The sequence below is a fragment of the Puntigrus tetrazona genome, chromosome 8 (assembly GCF_018831695.1).
Source record: "Puntigrus tetrazona isolate hp1 chromosome 8, ASM1883169v1, whole genome shotgun sequence".
Lineage (NCBI taxonomy): Eukaryota > Metazoa > Chordata > Actinopteri > Cypriniformes > Cyprinidae > Puntigrus > Puntigrus tetrazona.
This window is the reverse complement of record NC_056706.1, coordinates 12,285,677-12,305,941: the sequence shown is the minus strand read 5'-3', so window position 1 is coordinate 12,305,941 and position 20,265 is coordinate 12,285,677. Positions and strand designations below refer to the sequence as shown.

At 37.2% G+C, this 20,265-nt stretch overlaps 1 protein-coding gene across 8 annotated transcripts; it reads right to left on the bottom strand.

Moving 5' to 3' along the window:
- Positions 1–229: 229 nt before the first annotated feature.
- Positions 230–19,265, bottom strand: ampd2b (adenosine monophosphate deaminase 2b). 8 transcript variants are annotated; one of them, XM_043246430.1, is made up of 20 exons: positions 18,725–19,265; positions 17,048–17,151; positions 16,779–16,923; positions 10,021–10,142; positions 9,792–9,922; positions 8,833–8,901; positions 8,637–8,745; positions 7,457–7,646; positions 6,489–6,615; positions 6,147–6,236; positions 5,754–5,883; positions 5,471–5,665; positions 4,271–4,402; positions 4,026–4,189; positions 3,575–3,701; positions 3,051–3,214; positions 2,808–2,928; positions 2,294–2,467; positions 2,050–2,160; positions 230–1,226 (listed from the first exon to the last, which is right to left on the bottom strand). In XM_043246430.1, exons 4-20 carry the CDS (start codon positions 10,048–10,050, stop codon positions 1,011–1,013), a joined length of 2,280 nt encoding a protein of 759 aa, XP_043102365.1. In that variant the 5' UTR covers positions 10,051–10,142; positions 16,779–16,923; positions 17,048–17,151; positions 18,725–19,265; the 3' UTR covers positions 230–1,010. The 8 variants fall into 8 exon arrangements, with proteins under 8 accessions (XP_043102365.1, XP_043102360.1, XP_043102361.1 ...); XM_043246425.1 differs by lacking the exons at positions 16,779–16,923; positions 17,048–17,151 and having other exon boundaries at positions 10,021–10,145; XM_043246426.1 differs by lacking the exons at positions 16,779–16,923; positions 17,048–17,151.
- Between the last annotated feature and the right edge of the window lie 1,000 nt (positions 19,266–20,265).

Genomic DNA, 20,265 nt, shown 5'->3' with positions numbered 1-20,265 from the left:
TGTATCACTTACTGATTTAAAATTTTTACATATAAATTTAGCAATAGAAGGCTTCCAGTTATACTTTTAATAATGCTTGACCCCTGTCCCAGAACGCACAAAATACACTGGTTTCACGGATTACTTTGTTATTCCTATTACTTTTTTTATTCCTCTAGTTATTTTTCTGTATTAGCTTAGTCTATAAAATACATTAAATAGTACACACAGTATATTAAAACACACAGACTTTCAGAATTATATTTTATTTTTGAGATACAGAATACAGCGGAAAAATAAACTTCACTTTGATATTATCAAGTCTGATTTACAACAAATAGCACTAACAATTATTCAATTACAGACACACATAAAAATGGCCAAACGACCAAAGGATACAACCACTATAAAATAAATAATAATCACAATAACGAACGTATTAGAACAGAACCGGTCAAAATCACGAACGTAAAGGAGATAAAAATCCATTTAAAAATGACAGGATGTTGACAGCTCATGGCAGAGATGTGCGTAGGTAGTCGAGCTCACACACGGTAGCCAAAGAACAAATGTTTATGGCTGTTAGCGTTCAGAGCAAGTGTACAAGCGACACCAAATGTTTATTATCTATAATAGTGTAAACCATTTCACTGATCTTCATGCTGGACTGCAGGTTAAGGACAGTGTAAGGTCCACAGTAACAAAGGGGGAGATTTCTGGGGTTTCCTGATGCTTGACTGAATATCTGGAGCCTTCTAGTTTCCAGGTATTCTGAAAATGTTTGTGTGCTTTTGTCAAACACAACATTGGCCTTTCCTTTGTGCAAATTCTCTTTGCTTCCTAGCAAAGAGGCCTTTAAAACCTGCACTTAACAACCAAAAAACAACAGTACATCTCTAGCAAATTCCTAAATGAAGTCAAATAAAAAAAATCTAGTTGAACACCAGTGGAATCAAACACAGTAGGACTGTGCCACATTTCCCTGAATCAACCTTCCACTCACATTCTGTACTGGGATTAATAATTGAGAGCTAAAGTCTGGCTGGTCCTGTAGCCGTGCACAGGGAGCCCTGCTCTTCGACCGTCTCCAGCTCCTCTGATCGCACAGCCTGGGTGATCAGATTCAGCTCCTCGCACAGCGTCTCGAAGCGGTACGCCACTCGGATGTCTGGTACATTAGTGCGTCTGATGTCGTTGCCCTCTTGCCCCTCTTTGAGGTAATGCGGCCCCAGCCAATAGCTTTTCACCTGGACACAAGACATCTGCATGCATAAGTCACATTTTTCTCATTGATTCTATTTATTTTAATTGTATTTGTCGGTGGTTTGGCTTCAGGATGCACACTGGACATAAAGTGTGACCAAAATAATTGTTTGTTGTACCATATACCATATCCTCAGTGCAAAAGAAGCCATATATAATGTAAAGTAATTGAGTCATATTTTATACATTTATATACACTGTAGTTTTAGTCAGGGTTTTAGTGAATGTGATTATGTTATGTAATCAGCTTAATCAACTACTGTAATTTGACTAGAGACAGATAAAATGACAATATACTGTTGTATTTGGACAACCGACCTTATTGGTTGCCACAACAACAAGAGATATGAGAACCACTTTGTCCGCCCTTTTACCATTCAAATGTTTCAATCAATTCGTTTACGAATTAAAAGAAACATTACAATATTACAACTTTTTTTTTTGTCTGTAATGATAAAGCATCATTACTTCAGGCTAAATTTAAAAAAAAACAAAAAAACATTCCTATCAATGTTACTGTACTGCATATTTTTGTGGAAACTGATCTATTCTTTTATAGGATTCCTTAAAAACTGCTCATTTTAAAGAACAGTGTTTATTGTAAATAGAAATATTTTCTAATATTTTAAATGAGACAGGTCCACTTAAATGTCACTTTTGGGCATCTGTTGCATCCTTTCAAAATAAATGTATTCATTAAAAACTGTGCTGTATGTAGAAATTAAAGTGAAAGTAAAAATGTGTATCTTACTAAGCAACACAAAACTGACTTCTACCATTCAGAGGTATATGTGTAGATGTGAGCACCTGGTGAGAAAATCCACTCATGAGCACGCTGTTTCGGGCCAGCTCACACATGTCACACGAGCTCAGCTTCCACACCTGAGCAGCGATGCTGTACTCCTCCATCAGCGGCTCCTGAACGATCACACACACACACACACACACACACACACACACACTAGGTCAAACGCATTACAGACCTAACTCAAGAAATAACAGATAGAATTCAAAACATTTTAATATCTCATGGTATAGTTTGGCTTGTAACCTTTGTGAAGTGGAACTGCAGTGGGTCATCAGTGGACAAAGACACCATGAGGCCCCTGGAAAGGTACTCAGGTAGAGGATTTCGATGGTAACTGAGGAAAAGGCTGTTGTTGCTAAGCGGGGACATGGCGATGCCGATCTGAGCCAGGTAATACAGATACTGCAGCACTGGAGCCTGAGGAAAACACACAAACCTCTCGCTCTAAAAGCTCTGGGTGAAACGATAAGCTCTTGACTGTTTGCAGTGCATGTTAAGATAAGAATATTAGCTCTAAAATATTCAGTGTGAAAAAACATGTTGTTGTTCAGTCAAAATTGTGCACTAAAAGTCAAAGCTGAAGAGAGGATATCAATGTTTGAATGGCTGTTGAATATTTATGTAAAGGTGTGATATTAATACATACGGAACTGGGCTGATACGAAACAATCATAAAATGTGAACATTCTTTCTGTCTGAGCAGAACAGATGTACAAGCACAGCATTAATTCAGTGGAGGTATGTAGAGTTTCTTTACTTTTCTCAAAAGCAGGCCATGGGAAATATTTTCTGACAGCATAAATCCAGACACAAGGTGGTGAATAGGCCCTGCCTCTCCGCAGTGTGGACGTAGCACAAATGAATTCAAGTTTCTTTGCCTGTTTAAAACCAAAATAAAAGACTTTTAACCACAGTTCTAGAGCTAGAGTTTTTCATCCATCTTTTGAAAAATAATATGATGTTTTGTTGTAAGCAAACTGTACTTGTGTGCATCAAATACCTGCGCAGGTGGTTGAGTACAGTCATATTCGCATACATGTAGTACAGATAATACGAGTAAGGAGGATTGTCTTCCTCCGTCCAGTTCACAGGTTTTGGACTGTCCAGATTAAAGATGTGATGCTCAGGTTTGGACTCATCATCTACACTGTCAAACCCCACAACCTAAAGGGAACACCGACATTTAGTCTTACAACACAATGAAAATGTGGTCATACCTCTTGACAATCTAAACTTAATATACATGGTAAATAGAGATGGATGCGCTTTGTAGAGTAAATTGAGATGCTTGATTTAACCACAAAGGTTAAACTTTTATGGCACACTTATTCTTATCTGAAGCACTTTACAAAGTCATTATAGTCTTATATATTTATGAACTACAGGTTGGAAATTTATGGGTTTCCAGGCTAGATCTTTTACCACCGAGAAAAAGAAATGTGAAATCAGATATGTTCCCACTCCTCAGAAGCATTTTTACATGTAATTTTACAAGAGTTACTACATTACTAAAGGTTCACTCACATGTTGTAGAAAGAGATGTAGCTGTGGGTGGCTGCTGGGATTGATTGTGACTTCAAATAGTGGCATGAAGATGTTCTCTAGCATCTCCTGGAAGTTAGATAGTTGCTTTTTGGTGTGGTACACATCGCTGCAGACAAAAGAAACATCCTTGGTATTTCAGTGATGGTTTTAATTGTGCCACTGAAGGCTGGAGTAATGGCTTTTGAAAATTCAGCTTTGCCATCACAGGAATAAATTATATTTTAAAATACCTTTAAATAAAAAAGAACAGTTATTTAAAATTGTAAAACATTTTTTAAAAATATTACTAACTATATTACTTTTAAACAAAAGTGTAAATATTTGTATTACTTCATCTGATCAAAGATTTAGGCCTACTTCATACATCAGATAATATATTGGCACTTTTCATTGATTACTTACTATTGAATTACTAATATTCAGTACTCACAATAACCGTGGCACCTGCACCAGCCAGCGCACGTTATCTGAATAAACCTTGTGTTTGACAGCCCACTGAGCCAGTTTATCCCATTCATCTCGTGAGCGACCGTAGATGGAAAGTCGCAGCTCCACATTCTGATATTTGCTCTCCTCCAGGTCTGCCATCACCTCCTAAAGTGCACCAACATACGACTATCAGCAGGGGGCGCACTTTACCAAACAAAACTCATAAAATATATATGGAGTAGATACCTTGATTATGTGTCCGAAGTATTTGCCCTCAACATGGTTGTCAGTCTTGATAAAGATTTCTCGGAGGATGGACTCTCCGATGGGGTTGTATTTGGAGTTAAATTTATCAAAGCGGTGAAATGTGTTACGGTCCTGCAGGAAAGAAAGAGTATTTTCAATAATCCCTTCAAAAACAATTTTTTCAGTGTTCAGTGTCCAGTTATTTCCACATACAGTTTGGAGAAGAATCTCTTTTAGCAAAGATTTTGATTCACATGGTTCAGGGACCCATTAAACCGTGTGCAGCATTGTAGAGCATTCATTTAGAGCCACAGTTTGCATTCAGTAGAGAACAACAGGTCATTCATCAGCTTATTCAGTTCTCACTTAAGTGTAAACCCACTGAGATTGTGCAACTGCATCTGCAACTCTGTGCAACATATTTGTAGTGAGAGTGACCTAGATCCCACACAGACTCATGAAGTTTGGAACTCCCACTAAATATTTTTCTTGGCATCTCCTGTGAAACAACTTCGAGTTAGATTTAAGCTCTTATAAAACTATTTCATGGTTCTGTGTTATTTCAATTTTCTGTTTTTTATGGACATATTTTTGTTAATAGTCACTTTATTAAGGTTTGAATGAAAAGTCAAGAAGTTCAAAAGTTTGTGGTTGGTAACGCTTTTTTAGAAGAAATGTATACAACAGAAATTCAACAATAACATTAATTGGATAAAGATGACAACCAAAGACTGTAAGAATATACAAAACAAAGAATGCAATGTAATACATTTTTTTAACTATTCAGCAAAAAATGCTAAAAAAAAAAGTTTTTTCCCCCCACAAAAATAACTGTTGATAATAAAAACATATCAATGTTGATAATAAAAATGTTTCTTAAGCAATAAATCAGCATATTAGAAAGATTTCTGAAAGGATCATGTAACACTGAAGTAATGATGCTGAAAAATCATAATTTTAAAATAAAATTGTAATATAATAACTACACAATAATATTACTGTTTTTAATCGTAGTTTTAATCAAATCTGGGTGAACATTAGAGATTTCTTTCAGTCCCTAAACAGTTTAAATCGTGTAATCACCATTAAGGAGTATATTCAGTTTCTATTCTTCTTCCTATTATTATCTGTAATTTGCTGGTAAAGAAAGTATTTTTTAACCACTTATGGCATGTGTATAACTGCCTCTACAGTTCTTACCGCGTGCATATCCAGAGTGTCTACACTGAGGTCAAAGGCCGTGAGGTTCATGCTCTCAAACACCTCTAATAGAGTCTGTCCTCGGCCTTGTTCTACATGGACGATTTCACCTGGATATTTCTTCATGGCTCTTTTAATAAAGCGCAGCAGGTGCTTCTGATTCATACAGGATGAGGCATGGATGTGCGTGTCCACCTGAGGATCAAGACAATAGTGACTGATCAAATATTCCAACCACCACTATTAAACTGAACAAACTTCCAATGAAATATGGACAGCAGACCTTCCTGATGTTGTAGAAATCACGGTGAGGGACTTTCTTTTGTGCCGCCAACTCTTTCATCTCGTTTAAGAGAATGTGCATCTGGAACTTGGAGCTGAGGTACTGCAGCCGGCGATAGCAGAAAGATTTCCTGTTTGAAAAATAAAATCAGGAACTTGTGTGCCAAACCTAAGGGAGAACAGACCAGTTCTGGCTATTTTCGGGGGCAGATTTAATCAGACATTATTCAGATTACAAATTAATTACACGTCTTTATCTCTGCGAGGACGGGTTTATTTTCACATTTCATCCACCGGTTCGAACTGAGGTCAGTGCATAATGATTTCAATCAAGCAAAGGAGCCCAGAACGAGCTGTTTCTGCTGCATCAGATTAGAAAAAATAAACGACTTACACCGGCCCGTTAATGATGAGCGCCATCATCATGTTCATATCAGCTATGTATTCCTGCAGGTCTGGGTACGGCAAGTCTAGTTCGGAGGAACTGATGGATAATACGAAACAATACATAAAAGAAAGAAAGAAAAGAATGACAAAAGGTTAAATTAGATTTCTTTTTCAAGATTTTTTGTCACATACAATTCGTACAAGTACAACTTGTAGTGAAATGTTAGTCTGGTACATTCCAACTACAACTACATTCCAAGGATTATTTCTAGATAAACCAAAATATTTCAATTATGTATCAAGTTGAATGTGTTTACAATATCAATGGGAAAACGGGAAGGAGACTTACTTTTGCGTGTACACATGAACAACACCATCCACCATCTTGCAGGTGTAGCCCAAACCCGGGGGCATGCTGGCAGGGTCTAGTACCTCATAGGGGTGGGTTTCTGACACGGGTGGGTGGACCGTTGCATCTATGGAGGGAAATATATTCACTGAAAATCGATCACCCAAAAAAGAAAACACTTATATGGCAAGCTTTGGGGTCTGTAAGCTAAATATATATCTATGCTTAAGAAAGAAGTGCTCCCCAATCCCGCTTTTATTTGACCAAAACTACAGTGAAGTGAAATATCATTATAATTTGAAATAAGTTTTCTTTTAAATTGAACAAAATCGGACTTAAAGAACAACTCCTGCGTGATATGAGCATCGATATTTTCCTATGACCATATCAAGCAGAGCTAGGCCCAATGTCAAGATTTCCATGAAAATAAAACATATTGGTACTAGCATGTTTATTACTAGAACATTAGTCATTTATTAGTGCTAATTAATGCCTTATTCTACATCCCTAAACTTAACATCTACCTCACTAACTATTAATAAGCAGCAAATTAAGAATTTATTAAGGGACAAGTCAACAAGTGTTATTCTAAAGTGTTACAAAAGTATTTATTTCTGTTTCCCACTTTGTTATATTTTTAAGTGTGAAGGTAATGATGACAAAATGTCATTTTTTATGACTACTGCTAAAATAAGCAGAAGTGCTGTGGTTTAACTGATCATTTGTGGTTCACAAACACAGACTCTGCAAAAAAACACCTGGTGTTAATATTCAGTTAACCGTTCTAATCCATGAAATCTTTCTGCTGTAAATTATTCCATTCGCATAAATGCAGATCAATCCACTGTGTCTCTATTTAAACACAACCTTAAAGTTCCATTCACTATATATATTACGGCTGTAAGATTCTTGGCCGTAAATCATCAATCCTCAGAATACATCCTTCAGAAAACTCTGGTTCATCTCACCCGCAGATACAGAGGACTCCGGCATCTCCTCAAAGGCGTTGACTTCTAGAGGTCGGCCACCCAGCTCCTCCTGCAGGTAACGTGCTGTGGTCCTGCAGAAGCTCTGCATGGACAGAGAGATGTACTTCTCTCTGATGAACAGAGCTTTGACCACACATTTAGCAGCATCCAGCAGGTCAGTGAATGGAACCTGGGGTGCGTGAGAGAAGACGACTCACTCAAACATTGTCTGTCCGTCCGTCCATCCGTCTCTCAGAGGTGGGCATTTTTCAGTGACCCCTTTTTGCACGTCAGTGATTCATTCACTCAAACAATTTGTTCAAAAATACTGATGCTAAAACTCTGGTGCTAGGTGTTAGTTTACACATTTAGTTTTAAATTTATTTCACAATTGTTATAAAAATGCATTCTATAAAGTACGAATATGGGAACGAATGAAATTTGAACTACATCCACCCTGTCATGAGACCACATCTACTGTCCCATCACGTCCATCGACTGTGGCACTGTAATTCTGCTATTTAGTACACTACTCTTCTGGCGTACTGTTTTCTGCATACTATATAATATAGAAGCAGCATGTTTTATTCAGGGATAAAACAAGTTTAAGTGAATTGCTGAATCTTTCACTCGACTGATTAATTTAAAAACACTGATTCATTCAAACCTCATTTCTTGGGAGTCTGTCTGGTAAATGCTTTGTCTTAATACTAATTTCTTTGGCAAAACAAAAAAAAAGTTTCTGAAATGCAAGTTACTGAATATTTACTTCCTAATAATTGAATACTATAATGTTTGCAATTGTATTTTGAATATCAGCTGATCTTTCGATAATGTGCCTAAATCTATCTTTATCTTTCTAACATTCCTCAGGAGAGTTTTACAGTATAGCAGATTTAACAGAATTCTATTTTTCTTAGTATTTTGGGTGAAAAAAGAGGCAAAAAGCTATTCTAAATGATTTTTTTTTTACCATAAATACTTGCTATTTTCCTTTTTCAGCTCCACTTTTTCTTGTCATGTTTCCCTCAAGAGTTTGTGTATTTGTGTGTGGATGTGTGAAACTTGGTTCTCCCTCAGGAGTTTATTTAATGTTTGAAGTGTCCACTTCAGTTGTCAACAACATCTTGTTTTTGTATAACAAACAAAGCAGAAGAGTGAAAACCAGAGCTGTTCCTACCCCACATTTCTCCTCTCCAGAGATGGTGACTCTCTGATACTCCCTCTCAGGGACGAGCTCTCTCTCGGGATAGAGTTCTTTGGGCGCCTGGCTTTGTTCTTTCATATACCTGAGAGAGAGTGAAGGTACAGCATGCTGATACTAGTTAAAAAAAACATGCACGCAGTCTCGCTTGAATGACCTTAAAGACACTCACTCCAGATCTGTCGCACTGTCAGTTTTCATGAAGTCCTGTTTGGCTCGCAGTAGGATATCAGGCTCAAACCTCAAGAGAAACGGCATTTAATTAACTCACTGTGGGTCAAAGGTCAAATCGGCACACAGAGCAGTAAATGTTGGACTAATATTGGCACATGAAGTGACCAATTAATTTTTCATTACACATTCCCAGCTGAAAAGACTTGTACAGTCGGACATCAGCATGTGTGTTGTGTTTTAATCGCTGGATTACAAAATGGGATGCCGATGTTCCTAACAGGCTGTTTAACTACAGTAACATTTAAGCTAAATATTATTCATATTTACATTTTATACTTTTATAATATTATTTTAAGTCTGTTATTTTTATACATGCTGCATTTATTTGATCAAACATATAGTAAAAACAATAATGTAGTGAAATATTATTATAATTTACAATTGTAATAAAACAAAATATAAATAAATAATGAAAGCGAATCAATGCATTATTGTAAGAAACATTCCATAATGGAAACTTGGATGATGCAGGCAAACATGATAATGAACGTGGAGGTGCAGCGAGGAGAGAGCAAAAATAAAAGACAATTTTACTTTGTTGTACAGAAAACTTGATGATGATATTCTCTGTGATGGATGGATGCACTTTATTCACTACCATTATAAAGCTTGGAAGAGCCAAGACATTTTTTTAATAATTCCAACAGTCTTTGTCAAAAGGAAGAAAGTCATATACACCTAGGAAGACTTGAGGGTGAGTAAATCATGGGAAATGTTCATTTTTGAGCGAACTATCCGTTAGCTCTACGTTGACACTAAAAGTTTGTTATCCATCTGGATTTATGAAAAAGGAATTTGGCATTAGGGAAACTGTGGAATTTTAGGATACTTGTGTATTGTAAGCACTACAGCTGCTGTCAGCGGCTGAGTTTCATGATGAATGCCGGGATGTAGTACTTTATATCCTGGCTGATTTGCCGCTCCAGTCGGTGCCGCCTCTCCTCCAGCTGCTCAATAGGGCTCTCCTCAGGGAACTCGTACGGAGCACTCCGCATCTCACTCTCTGCCAGGCTTCGGGAGAACAGCTCCTAAACACACACAATCAAGCGCGCATTTACATAACAGCAGAAACAAACAACAAAAACAATACAAGCGTCGTGATTATTGCGATTGCTGCTTTGTTTACCTCTGCGATCTCTTTGTATTTGCCATCCATGGATGTGCGTAGGTCAATGTGGCCGTGCTTGGTTACAGGGTTGCCAGGCAAAGAATACTGGGATGTGAGGAGGTGTCGGCCAACACGGAGATCTACTAGGAAGATCACGAGAAAGAGATCTTTATATTTATACAGAGATGGCGTGACTGGCAAACGTTTTAGAAGAAGTCAATATGGAGAAAAGCATTTGGGGATAAATGGCAATACAATGTGATCCATTTTATTAGCTGTGTTTTTCTGCTGCGCAGAGAAAGGCAGGGTCAGAGAGCCGCTGAGGATCCGCAACTGTTTGTCTCACAAAACAATGGAGCATTTAGGTGGGAGGACATTAGTTTGTATGTGAGTGTGTGTTGACCTCAGTCTTAACTTACTTCTAGTGCCCACTCAAATTAGAGCATTTCTACACTGCAAAAATGCACTGCAACCAATATCCAAACATCTTTAAAACAAGCTCAATTTGCTTGATTTAACTCACACATAATAACTCATTAATAATATGTTTACATTTTAGAAAATTTGTTGTTTCTTATGCTCACCATAGCTGCATTTATTATTTGATTCAAACAACTTTCATTTATTTTAAAATGTAAAAATAAATGCATACTGGGAAATAAATAACTAAAGAATTTTCATTTCACAAGTAAATCAAATTGTGATTAATATAATTTCGCTTTTTATATTCGAAGCTATCACAAATCACAAATATTTTAATGTCACAAACAAGCGCTTCCAAACACTTTCACTTTACTGTGAGTGAAGCTTGACCCTTCTGCTTGAGTCCCATAGTTCCCGTGAGTGATATCAATCTTCCTAAACTCTGATGCTTGATCAAATATTCATAAGTCTGATGAATAATTAAGCAGCCGTGTCTAGCCCCTGCACTGCAGAGAACTGGACATCTCGTCCTACCGTGAAAGCACACAGGAAATAGTTACAGCTATCAGCAGAACTTTAAAAAATACTTTGCGATACTAATGCAGATACAGTAGCAGCATTTCAGAGCCTGAGGGCTACAGCAGACCTGCAGTAGTCACAATATAGATAACGGCTGTTTACTGGACCTGAATTCATCCTGAAATCATGTGATGAGCTCAGCGGTTGGTATATTGACATATTCATCACTGTTTTACTAAGAGCTGAAACTTCCCATTTTAAGCCAGAGAGACCCATCATCAAGAAAAGCTGCTCTTAACCTAAGGGTTTTTCTGTCTATGGAAGCACTTTTTATCGTAACAGCATAATCACTTACTCTCGTAGTTTAAATCCCTTGCTGTATAAATCTTAATTCTTGTTAATCACTGTAATTTTTAGCTCCTGGTTTTGCAGCTTTTGTCTTAATGAATTACTCATAACTGAAACCAAATGACTTCTTTAACACTGGACTGTACAGAAACTGCACATCACTGAAAAAAAAAACAAAAAAAACTTTTGACCTCCTTAAAACATTGTTAAAATTAATGAAAGTAGAAAGCACAACATAAATGTGATTTAGATATTAAGTTTTAAAAAGAGAAAGGTTGTTTAAAAGACTGAATATTTTCAGAATAGTAAATAATGTTTGATCTTTATTATTTTCAAATTTTCATTTTAGCATAAATTTTAGCATTAACATTTTATTTTAGCCTAAAAATTTAAAAATTCTTTATTATTTAACATTTTAAATTCTTTAACTTTATACAAAATTTTGCTTTCATGTGCAAATCCATTCAAAAGTGTTTTTTTTTTAAATAAATATTCAGCGAAGATATATTGCATTTATTAAAAGTGAGCAGCACAATTGTTTTATATAATAATAATAATAATCATCATCATCATCATCGAATCAGCCTTTTAGAATGATTTCTGAAGGACCATGCGACACCGAAGACTGCTTCATTTTTGATCGACTAAATACAGCCTCGGTGAGGCTTCTTTCAAAAACATTTTAAAATTCAACCAATCACAAACTTCTAAACAGTTCAAATTGATAAGGTTTTAAAATAAATGTGCTAAAATAAATAAAAAAACTTGATATACAGTTCCATGTTAAAATATGTACACCAGACGAATTTGCATGAAACTCACAGTGACATAATAAACATGGTTTAACTTTGAGCCAACAAAACTCATTGGTTAGCTTCCTATATACAGCACACTTTAACGATGCAATACTTAATCAATACACTAATCAATAAACAAACTTGAGTCACTGTCATCCCCTAAGGGACTGAAGTCTGTTGTCTTCCAAGAGCTTTACCAAGATTACTATTCATAACCTCAGTAACAACCACTTTGTCATAACAATGGCATTTGACGTAATGCACACATTCTCCCGGCGCAAAGTAGGAATCGCCGTCCGCCTGCTTACACTCAAGTGCTAATTACGAACCGCTGCCGTCTAATTATCCACAACGCTCACAAACACAAACGAGAGTAGCAGAGCTGAATAATTTAAAGTTTGGTATCAGCGGATGTGGCCCATAGCTGCCCGAATGGAGTCATGTTATACTAACCCTCATTCTGCCGCAGTTTACATAAAGCTTTATAAGGCCCTGTTTTACTGTTCTGCCCAAGTTAATGTGCAACATGCTTATCAGCGAGTTTATTGAAGGTAATTAACGACAGAATTGTCTAGGAAATGAACTCGTTGCTAAAAATCAGCGCTGCCTTTTCACGGGCCCAGATGGGTTGACTAATTATGACAACGACAGTTCATTAGCACACAACAGATAGACGCAGCGTGAGATGCACGCACAACCTCACACACTTATAAATCACGCTCTCCGTTTTCACGCTTCTCTTTTACCTCCACACAAATCGCGGCCTACACGTTTTACACTAGAATGAAAGCTAAAGCATGAAGAAGAGCGTAGCGAAAGGTTTTACCGGGATCTCTGATGTGCATGTGTGTGTGTAGAGCAACGCAAAGACAGAGATATATCCACTGGCTAGTGTATAATCTTCTCATGTGTGTTATTTTGGGAGTTTCATGGCCGTTACGTAACCACCAACCCCTTCATACACAAGATCACTACATAAACTGCAAAGCAGAAAAACACTCAAAACAGGTCAGAGCTTCGACAGTGCAATTACGCAATACAGGTAATGTTATTGATTCTGATGGTAAACATTCTGGAATGAGGGTCTATAAATGTCACGTATTTATGAATGGGAAAGGAGAATAATCAGCATAGTGAGATATAGAGCTGAGAGATAAGAGCAACACTAGAGTGACCAGTGCCCCATATGACACAGGAGATGAGGTCAAAGATCAGACCGCCTGAGAGGCTCGTAAGTTAGACACCATCCTGCTCAACAATACATTCATTTTCATTTGAAAGCTGTCTTATACTTGTGCATTTATCTGCTTCATGTTTTATGAATTATTACATTTTGCATATGTTCTTTTTAAATTACAATTTATTTTTAATTAATTCAGCTTTCTATCAGATATCAAATATGTGCTTTTGGTTAAGAAATTATTACTTTTATTCATCAAGAATGCATTTAATTGATCAAAAAGACCTTTACAGTAAGATGTTACTAACAGATTTCTGTTTCACATAAATGCTGTTCTTTTCAACTTTCTAAGCAACAAAAAATTCTGTAAACAATTTATCGGGTTTCCTAAAAAAATATTAGGCAGCTCAACTGTTTTCACCAGAAAATTTAGCATATGAGACTAATTTCTGAAGGATCATGTGACGCTGAAGACTGGAGTAATTCAGATTTGCCACTACAGGAATAAACTACACTTTAAAATCCTTTTCTTTTTTTTCTTTTAGTTTCTTTTACTTTATTTGAAGGTTTTATATGATTTTTATTTCAGTTTTTATTTTTTATAATACTCTTTTTACTGTATATTTTATCAAATAAATGCAGTCTTGATGAGCATAATAGGCATCTTCAAAAAAAATTTTTTTTATCATTTAGTACATTACATGTACAGTATTTATTCTTATCATACAAGTTCTGGTTATGAAACATCTCATATGTTCCATAAATGAAGAAATAGGCTATACAAACATCATTGGGGATGACTTGCATACAATATGTGATCTAAATTCATATTACCAGCTGGTTCTAATGCAAACAGTGACATACTTTATGATATCCTGAGCAAAACTGAGCCATACTGAGGATTACCGTTACCTCACTAACTGCAATCAGGGCCAGCGCATGTCGCTATGGCAACCAAATGTTGCATCCCTTTGTTCACTCACTTAACACCTGACATGACCCTACAAGATAGGTGTAAATTAAACTGGAACTGGCAGAGAAGATATAAATATGAAACACATTCAAGGTTTCATATTTGCAGTGTCCCATTTAGAATAATAATCTCCTGTCCATATGTTTCCTGTTGGAAAATCGCTGTTTTTGGCAAAACGGTAACTTGTTTCTAACCGGTCATCCTAAACCAAGCTTGGTAGCTGGTTTGCTAATCGCTCAAGAAGATCCACCAGTGCAGACCTATTAGAAGCCAAAACACATCGACCAGCTTAAACTGGATATCCCAGTAGGGTTTGGAGGCCTCATAACCTCTTTTACTTTAAACAGATACAATCTCATACACAGAACACATACAAGCAGCACCCGTCTCTACTACTCCTTCGACTGTCCACTTAATCTGCCATCTGTGAAACACAACGCTGATCACAACACCTTCAAAACAGGACAATACTGACAATACAATCAATACATCCACACACCGTCTTTCAGCTACACACACACACACACACACACACAAAGTCCATGACTCCCAAGGGAAAAACATGAGCTGACAGTAACACAGCTGAGAGCTTAGAGATGGAGAGAAACAGAATGAAAAGACATAAGGAAATAAACGTCTCAGATGAAAGCATAGTGCAAACTATTGCTGGAAATCTCCCAAAACAGGTCAGAAAAGACAGGCAGAATAAAAAAAAAAAAAAAAAAAAAAAGCATGTAGCAAACCAATTACACCACACATCTCCAGAAAAGCATGGCAGTCATTCACTCACTCACTCACTCACTCACTCGCACACGTTGTCTTGTGATTCAATCTGTCCCACATACATACAGTAAACACAGTTGATGCAGCCGAAGCATCCACTCTCCCCTCCCTCCTCTTCCTGGTTCCTGCCAGCTGTCTGGGCTAGCCACTGTCATCCCCCTCTCATTTAAATATCCCTGACACATGGCTGGACCGTACCACCTGGTCTTCAGGGGCAGGGGAGCTCAGCAGCATCACTGCTGTCTCTGTGACAGAGTGGGCTAGACGGTGCCTCTCTACACCCCCCTGTCCTTCACCTCTGTGACGCGTCAGACTGCAGTGCATGCAAAAACGCTGGAGGATGTTTTGAGAAAGGGACAGAGAAACAGAGACTCCCTTGGAAGCTCAAATAGAAGTCATCTCAGATTTTTTGTTCACAGAAAGAAACTAGTATAGGACGACAAGACTGTTCAGGCCCATTTAAACAGTTAATGGTAATGGGTTTGTCGTTATATAGGAGCTGTCACCAAATCATCCCTGTCGACAGAATATTGAGCGAAGCATTACTGTAGATGAAGTGTGTAATCTGTTTTGTTGCTTAAATGCACAGAAGTGCATATAGAGTGTGAACGATTCTGCTCTTGTATCCAGAGGGGTTGAGAGGTCTTTCTAATCATCTGAAGCTGTTTAAGCAGCGAGAACAATAGCATCCCTGAATCCAGCTCCTCTTTTAGAGAAAAAAAGGCTTTGATGGAAACATCAGAAAGAGAAAAAGAGACAAAGATTGCACTGATGAGGTTTCCATGAGCCTCTGGAGACCAATGTGTTTTCTGTTTTCTGGAGACCAATAGCTTTTATTTTTTCTGTGATTGAAGGCATTTGTTTTACGGGAAATAAAAATATATATATAAACTAACTATGAATGAATACAGCAATGAATAATACTTTTATAATCAGTTTTAATTAGATTAAATGTCCAATATACAATAATGTTATTATATACTACTACAAAAGTTAGTAAGCACCAAATATGAACAAAAAAACATTATACGTTAATGCATTAAATGGATAGTTTAACTAAAAATGACAACTGTCAATAGTGTTGTGTTTAATCGAGAAAGAAACTTAAACAGGTTTAAAAACAAGAGAAAGGTGAATAAACAATGACATCATTTTTTGGGTTTATTAAATTATTGTAAAGCATTTATATACATATTGGCTTCAGTGAGTGTGTGTGTGTGTGTGTGTGTGTGTGTGTGTGTGTGTGTGTGTGTGTGGCAAAAAGTGGCAACTATTGAAACTAATATAAAATATAAAATAAAAATTAAATATATAAGATAATAATATACATACACACACACACACACACAGAAGCCAATTTTACCTATTAGTTTCAATAATTGCCACTTTTCATTTGTTTTTTACTTTATGTTGTACAGTAGATACAACACTCCAAAGACACAAAGAGAAGTAAGTGAAAATGCTCATTTAAAATCTGCAGATACAGCAAATGAACATTGTATAGCGAGCATAAAGTACGCTTGCTTGGAAAAAATGTCTTGCTAGTTCCACCTAGTGGACAACAGCAAAACTGTTTTCACTTTGGATTGCACGCTCATAGAAAAACTCATTCTTTCAACTGACTTTCACAACTACTGTGCATAATTCGATCCATAAACACCTAAGTACATGCTGTATACACCTACACATAATCAGAGTCTAACTACCTTTTAGTAAAAGCACAAGGGTCTTTAAGAAACCATAAACTTCCTACCTTATTTGTGAGGTCCCTGGGAATCTTGGGAAGTAAAGGGTTGGGTGGATTTGGAAAAAAACAACTCAAAATAGTAGCAAAATGGTGGCTGAGGGGGAGGCAGTAAAAGGGCTCCTTTAAAGAATCCCTCCTCTTCCATACCACACTGAAATGAAAGGGAGGCGCCAGAGGGGTCAAAGTTTAAACCATATAGCAACATGTAATGTGTGGTATACAGAAAGCTGGAGGCTGAAACAAGAACTACGACCAAGTTAAAATTCTCATCTTACCTCTACAAAGAGGAGAGCAAATTGGTCGCACACTAACATTTGTGCTTTTAAGAATAGATTGAGTAATCAGAGTCAGTCAGGTCAGTAAGGATATCTTTTCCATCCTTAATTATCAGAGGGAAAAAAAAAGTGAGATGGTTATGAAACATTTGACGGACCATAACACAACACAGAAAGGGTCCCAAGTGACATAACAGGAAGAGCTCTGTGTACAGACCTCAAGTGACTCATGGCCAAACACTCATCAGGTAGCGGTTATAAAAATAATCAAGGCAAACAGCATTATCATTGTACATTGACTGCTGGGGGTCATTAGAAGATCTTATACGTGATTAAATACGTGATACGTGATAAAATACGTGATAAAACATTCGCTTTATTTTTTCCAAGTTGCTGTAGTTCTATGAAACCTGTAAGAATTAAAAAAGACTAAACAATAAAATACATAAAGAGCTAAAGAAACAAAATGCAACACGTATCCACCCTTTTTTCTTTAACTGAGGTCTTTCTTTGAAATTATGCACATTCAGAGTCCATTAACATGTCAAGAACGAGCCACTGTAAAAGTGCATGCAGGCTTTCAGTAATCAGACACTTGATTGCCGCGGAAATGCGAGAGGAATTTTAAATATTGCATGCTGTGGCGTCTCTAAAAAGGCAGTTTAAAGGACTTTTCATTTAAAGCAAAGCACTGGCCATAATTGATTGCTGCGTGTGTGCACGTGAGAGAGAAAGAGAACCGTCTCTATTTGACTATAACTGTGTGGTTTCAATTTAGCATTCTTTTTTTTCAAGACAGCAGCAATATGCCAAGCCCGCCCGTTTAATTTCTCCATCTCCGTGGCGTCTGGTTTTGCACTCAGCCAGAGATAAATGCACTCTCCACAACACTGTTTCAGGTTTTAACCACAACATCAGAGGCACGAATGTCTAATGAATACATGCAACACCCATGTAATGCGTTTGCTCTCCTAGCATTGGATACAATCACAATTTTTCGGCAAGAGAGAGGTGTGAAGTGGTTTTTGGATCGGATCTTATGTAAGCCTTACGCAATGCTGGCCTGACCACAGACAATGTGTTGCATGCATTTTATGGATGTGGTCTAGACCGTAATTGGTGCATGTTTGATTTGCCTCGTCTGGCTTTCTTGCAATTGAATCAGGGACATTATCTGGATGAAATTATTCAGGAATTGAGGCGTTGTGGTCGCAAACACAATCAGCTAAGTACTGCCGATGTGATTATGGCTAAGAAAAGGATGTGTAATACATGACTTCCTCTTAACGCTCATCAGAGAAATACCAAATACACACCCGGGGCTATTATTCCATTTCAAAGAAGAAAAAAAATATTCATGTAAAGTATTGGTCGTTAACAATGCTGGGACACATAAGAAAAAGAGAGGGACAGCAAGAAAGATAGGCTGAAACAGTTTTCCTTATATCAACAGGTTTAAAAGTTTACGGAAGCTGGATTACAGAAAGTTTCCTGAACAGCTGGCACATAAGAGTCAAACGTGAGACAGAACTTGCATGAAAATGTTTAATATATCAAATTTACATCAACAAATGAACACATGACACACTGTGTTCTCCGTTTCCATTACATTTTTACCACACTCTCACACACACACACATTTATAAAACCGTATTGTTTTTGAACAAACACACTTACCTCCACTGGCTGTGTACTGTAGGCTGCCTCTCTTCCTGAAAGGGGACGTGGGTTTGCCTGAAGGCAGCTTAGAAGACATTTTGGCTTGAGATTCACCAGAGACGGACAATACACTGCTTGATTAAGGCACTGATGATTCCTAGCAGGGGGGGGGGCACACGCTCGGTCCAGAGGGGCTTTGATTGCAGTAAGGAGGATGTTCGGATGTGTGTGTGTGCGTGTTTGTGTGTGCGTGCGTGAAAGAGAGATCCCCGCTCTTCGGATGCTGCAGTGGGGGAACTGGCTCCTCCCCACACCTCCCAGTGCCCACTCACACGCTACCACACGCTGCCTGCATGCTGTCAGTTCGCACCGTTTCCATGGAAACCCTCGAGCCAGGTGGAACGTGACCGCGAGAGTACGGCGGGCATCTGAATAATGCTGCGATGATGATAAAGGAATGCTCCTCGTTCTCACAGCCCCAGGAGACAAGAGGAAACACGGCGAGCCAGATGCCGGCTCAGGGCTCAAAGTTTAGTCAGCCGGAAGAGGTGCACCATGCACTGGGTGGGGGAGGTGGGGATTCGCCCAAATCATGTCTGTGAAAAGAGATGCACAACATCCAAACTTAAGATGCAAAAAGATGCTACAGAGTGAAGAAATGATTTTATTTTTCAGCATTTTTGAGGATATTGTATGAACCATAACACTTTTTCATTTTTACAATTATACTAATTTTAAAATGAGTTTAAACAGTTAAGAAAGAATGGGCAAGATTCAGAATTCAAAAATAGAATATGATTTGCAAATGTACTTAATTGAAATTAAAAGACATTTAACATTATCATAGATTTTAAACAAAACAATTATATTGATTTGGCTATTAATAATATTTATTTATTTACTTTTAACAGATTAACTGGAAAATTACTGTAAAAAACTGCAATGTTTTATATAATGGATATTATATGAACATTTATATTTTGTAATTATATTTTAAGCATCATATCCATGCGCTCAAAATTTCATTTAAGTATTTAAATACAAATTGGTCATTGACTGTTAATGTCATCCAGTGATAGAGAAAATATCCCATATGTTGTGTTATATTATGAGCATCATATTTACATTATGTTTTATATATACAAACATACATATATATATACACACAAACACACACACACACACACATATCATGTAATGTTATTGAAAATATTAAATAATACATTATTGCACTGACAATGCATCATTGCATGATGTTTTCATGGAAATTAATATTGAAATTGGATTATTAAACTGAATTTTAACGTTTGAACTTAATTCTACATAAATTCAAATTTGCTTCTTAATTCTGCATCTTGACTGCAATTCAAATTCAGTACATTCAGCTCACGAGCTGCTCATTTTTACATAATGAGAATGGCTGTGAAATGCTAGTGACAGCATACACTGATCCTCATCAGCAATGTACAGTGAGGGGTCTTTACATAACAAAAGAATCTTTCTGTCTCTGTGCTGACTGGACATGTCAGCTCCAGTGGACCCTGCAAACTTTAGCATTA

What these genes read in the sequence shown, in the direction of transcription:
- ampd2b (XM_043246425.1), bottom strand. Translation starts at nt 18,803, where the DNA reads ATGTCTTCTAAGCTGCCTTCAGGCAAACCCACGTCCCCTTTCAGGAAG. An exon ending in CAAATCAGCCAGGATATAAA is followed by an intron (nt 8,902 to 9,791) that starts GTACTACATCCC and finishes GTTTCTCTTGAG; the next exon opens with GTTTGAGCCTGATATCCTAC. An exon ending in TACATCTCTTTCTACAACAT is followed by an intron (nt 3,215 to 3,574) that starts GTGAGTGAACCT and finishes TGTTCCCTTTAG; the next exon opens with GTTGTGGGGTTTGACAGTGT.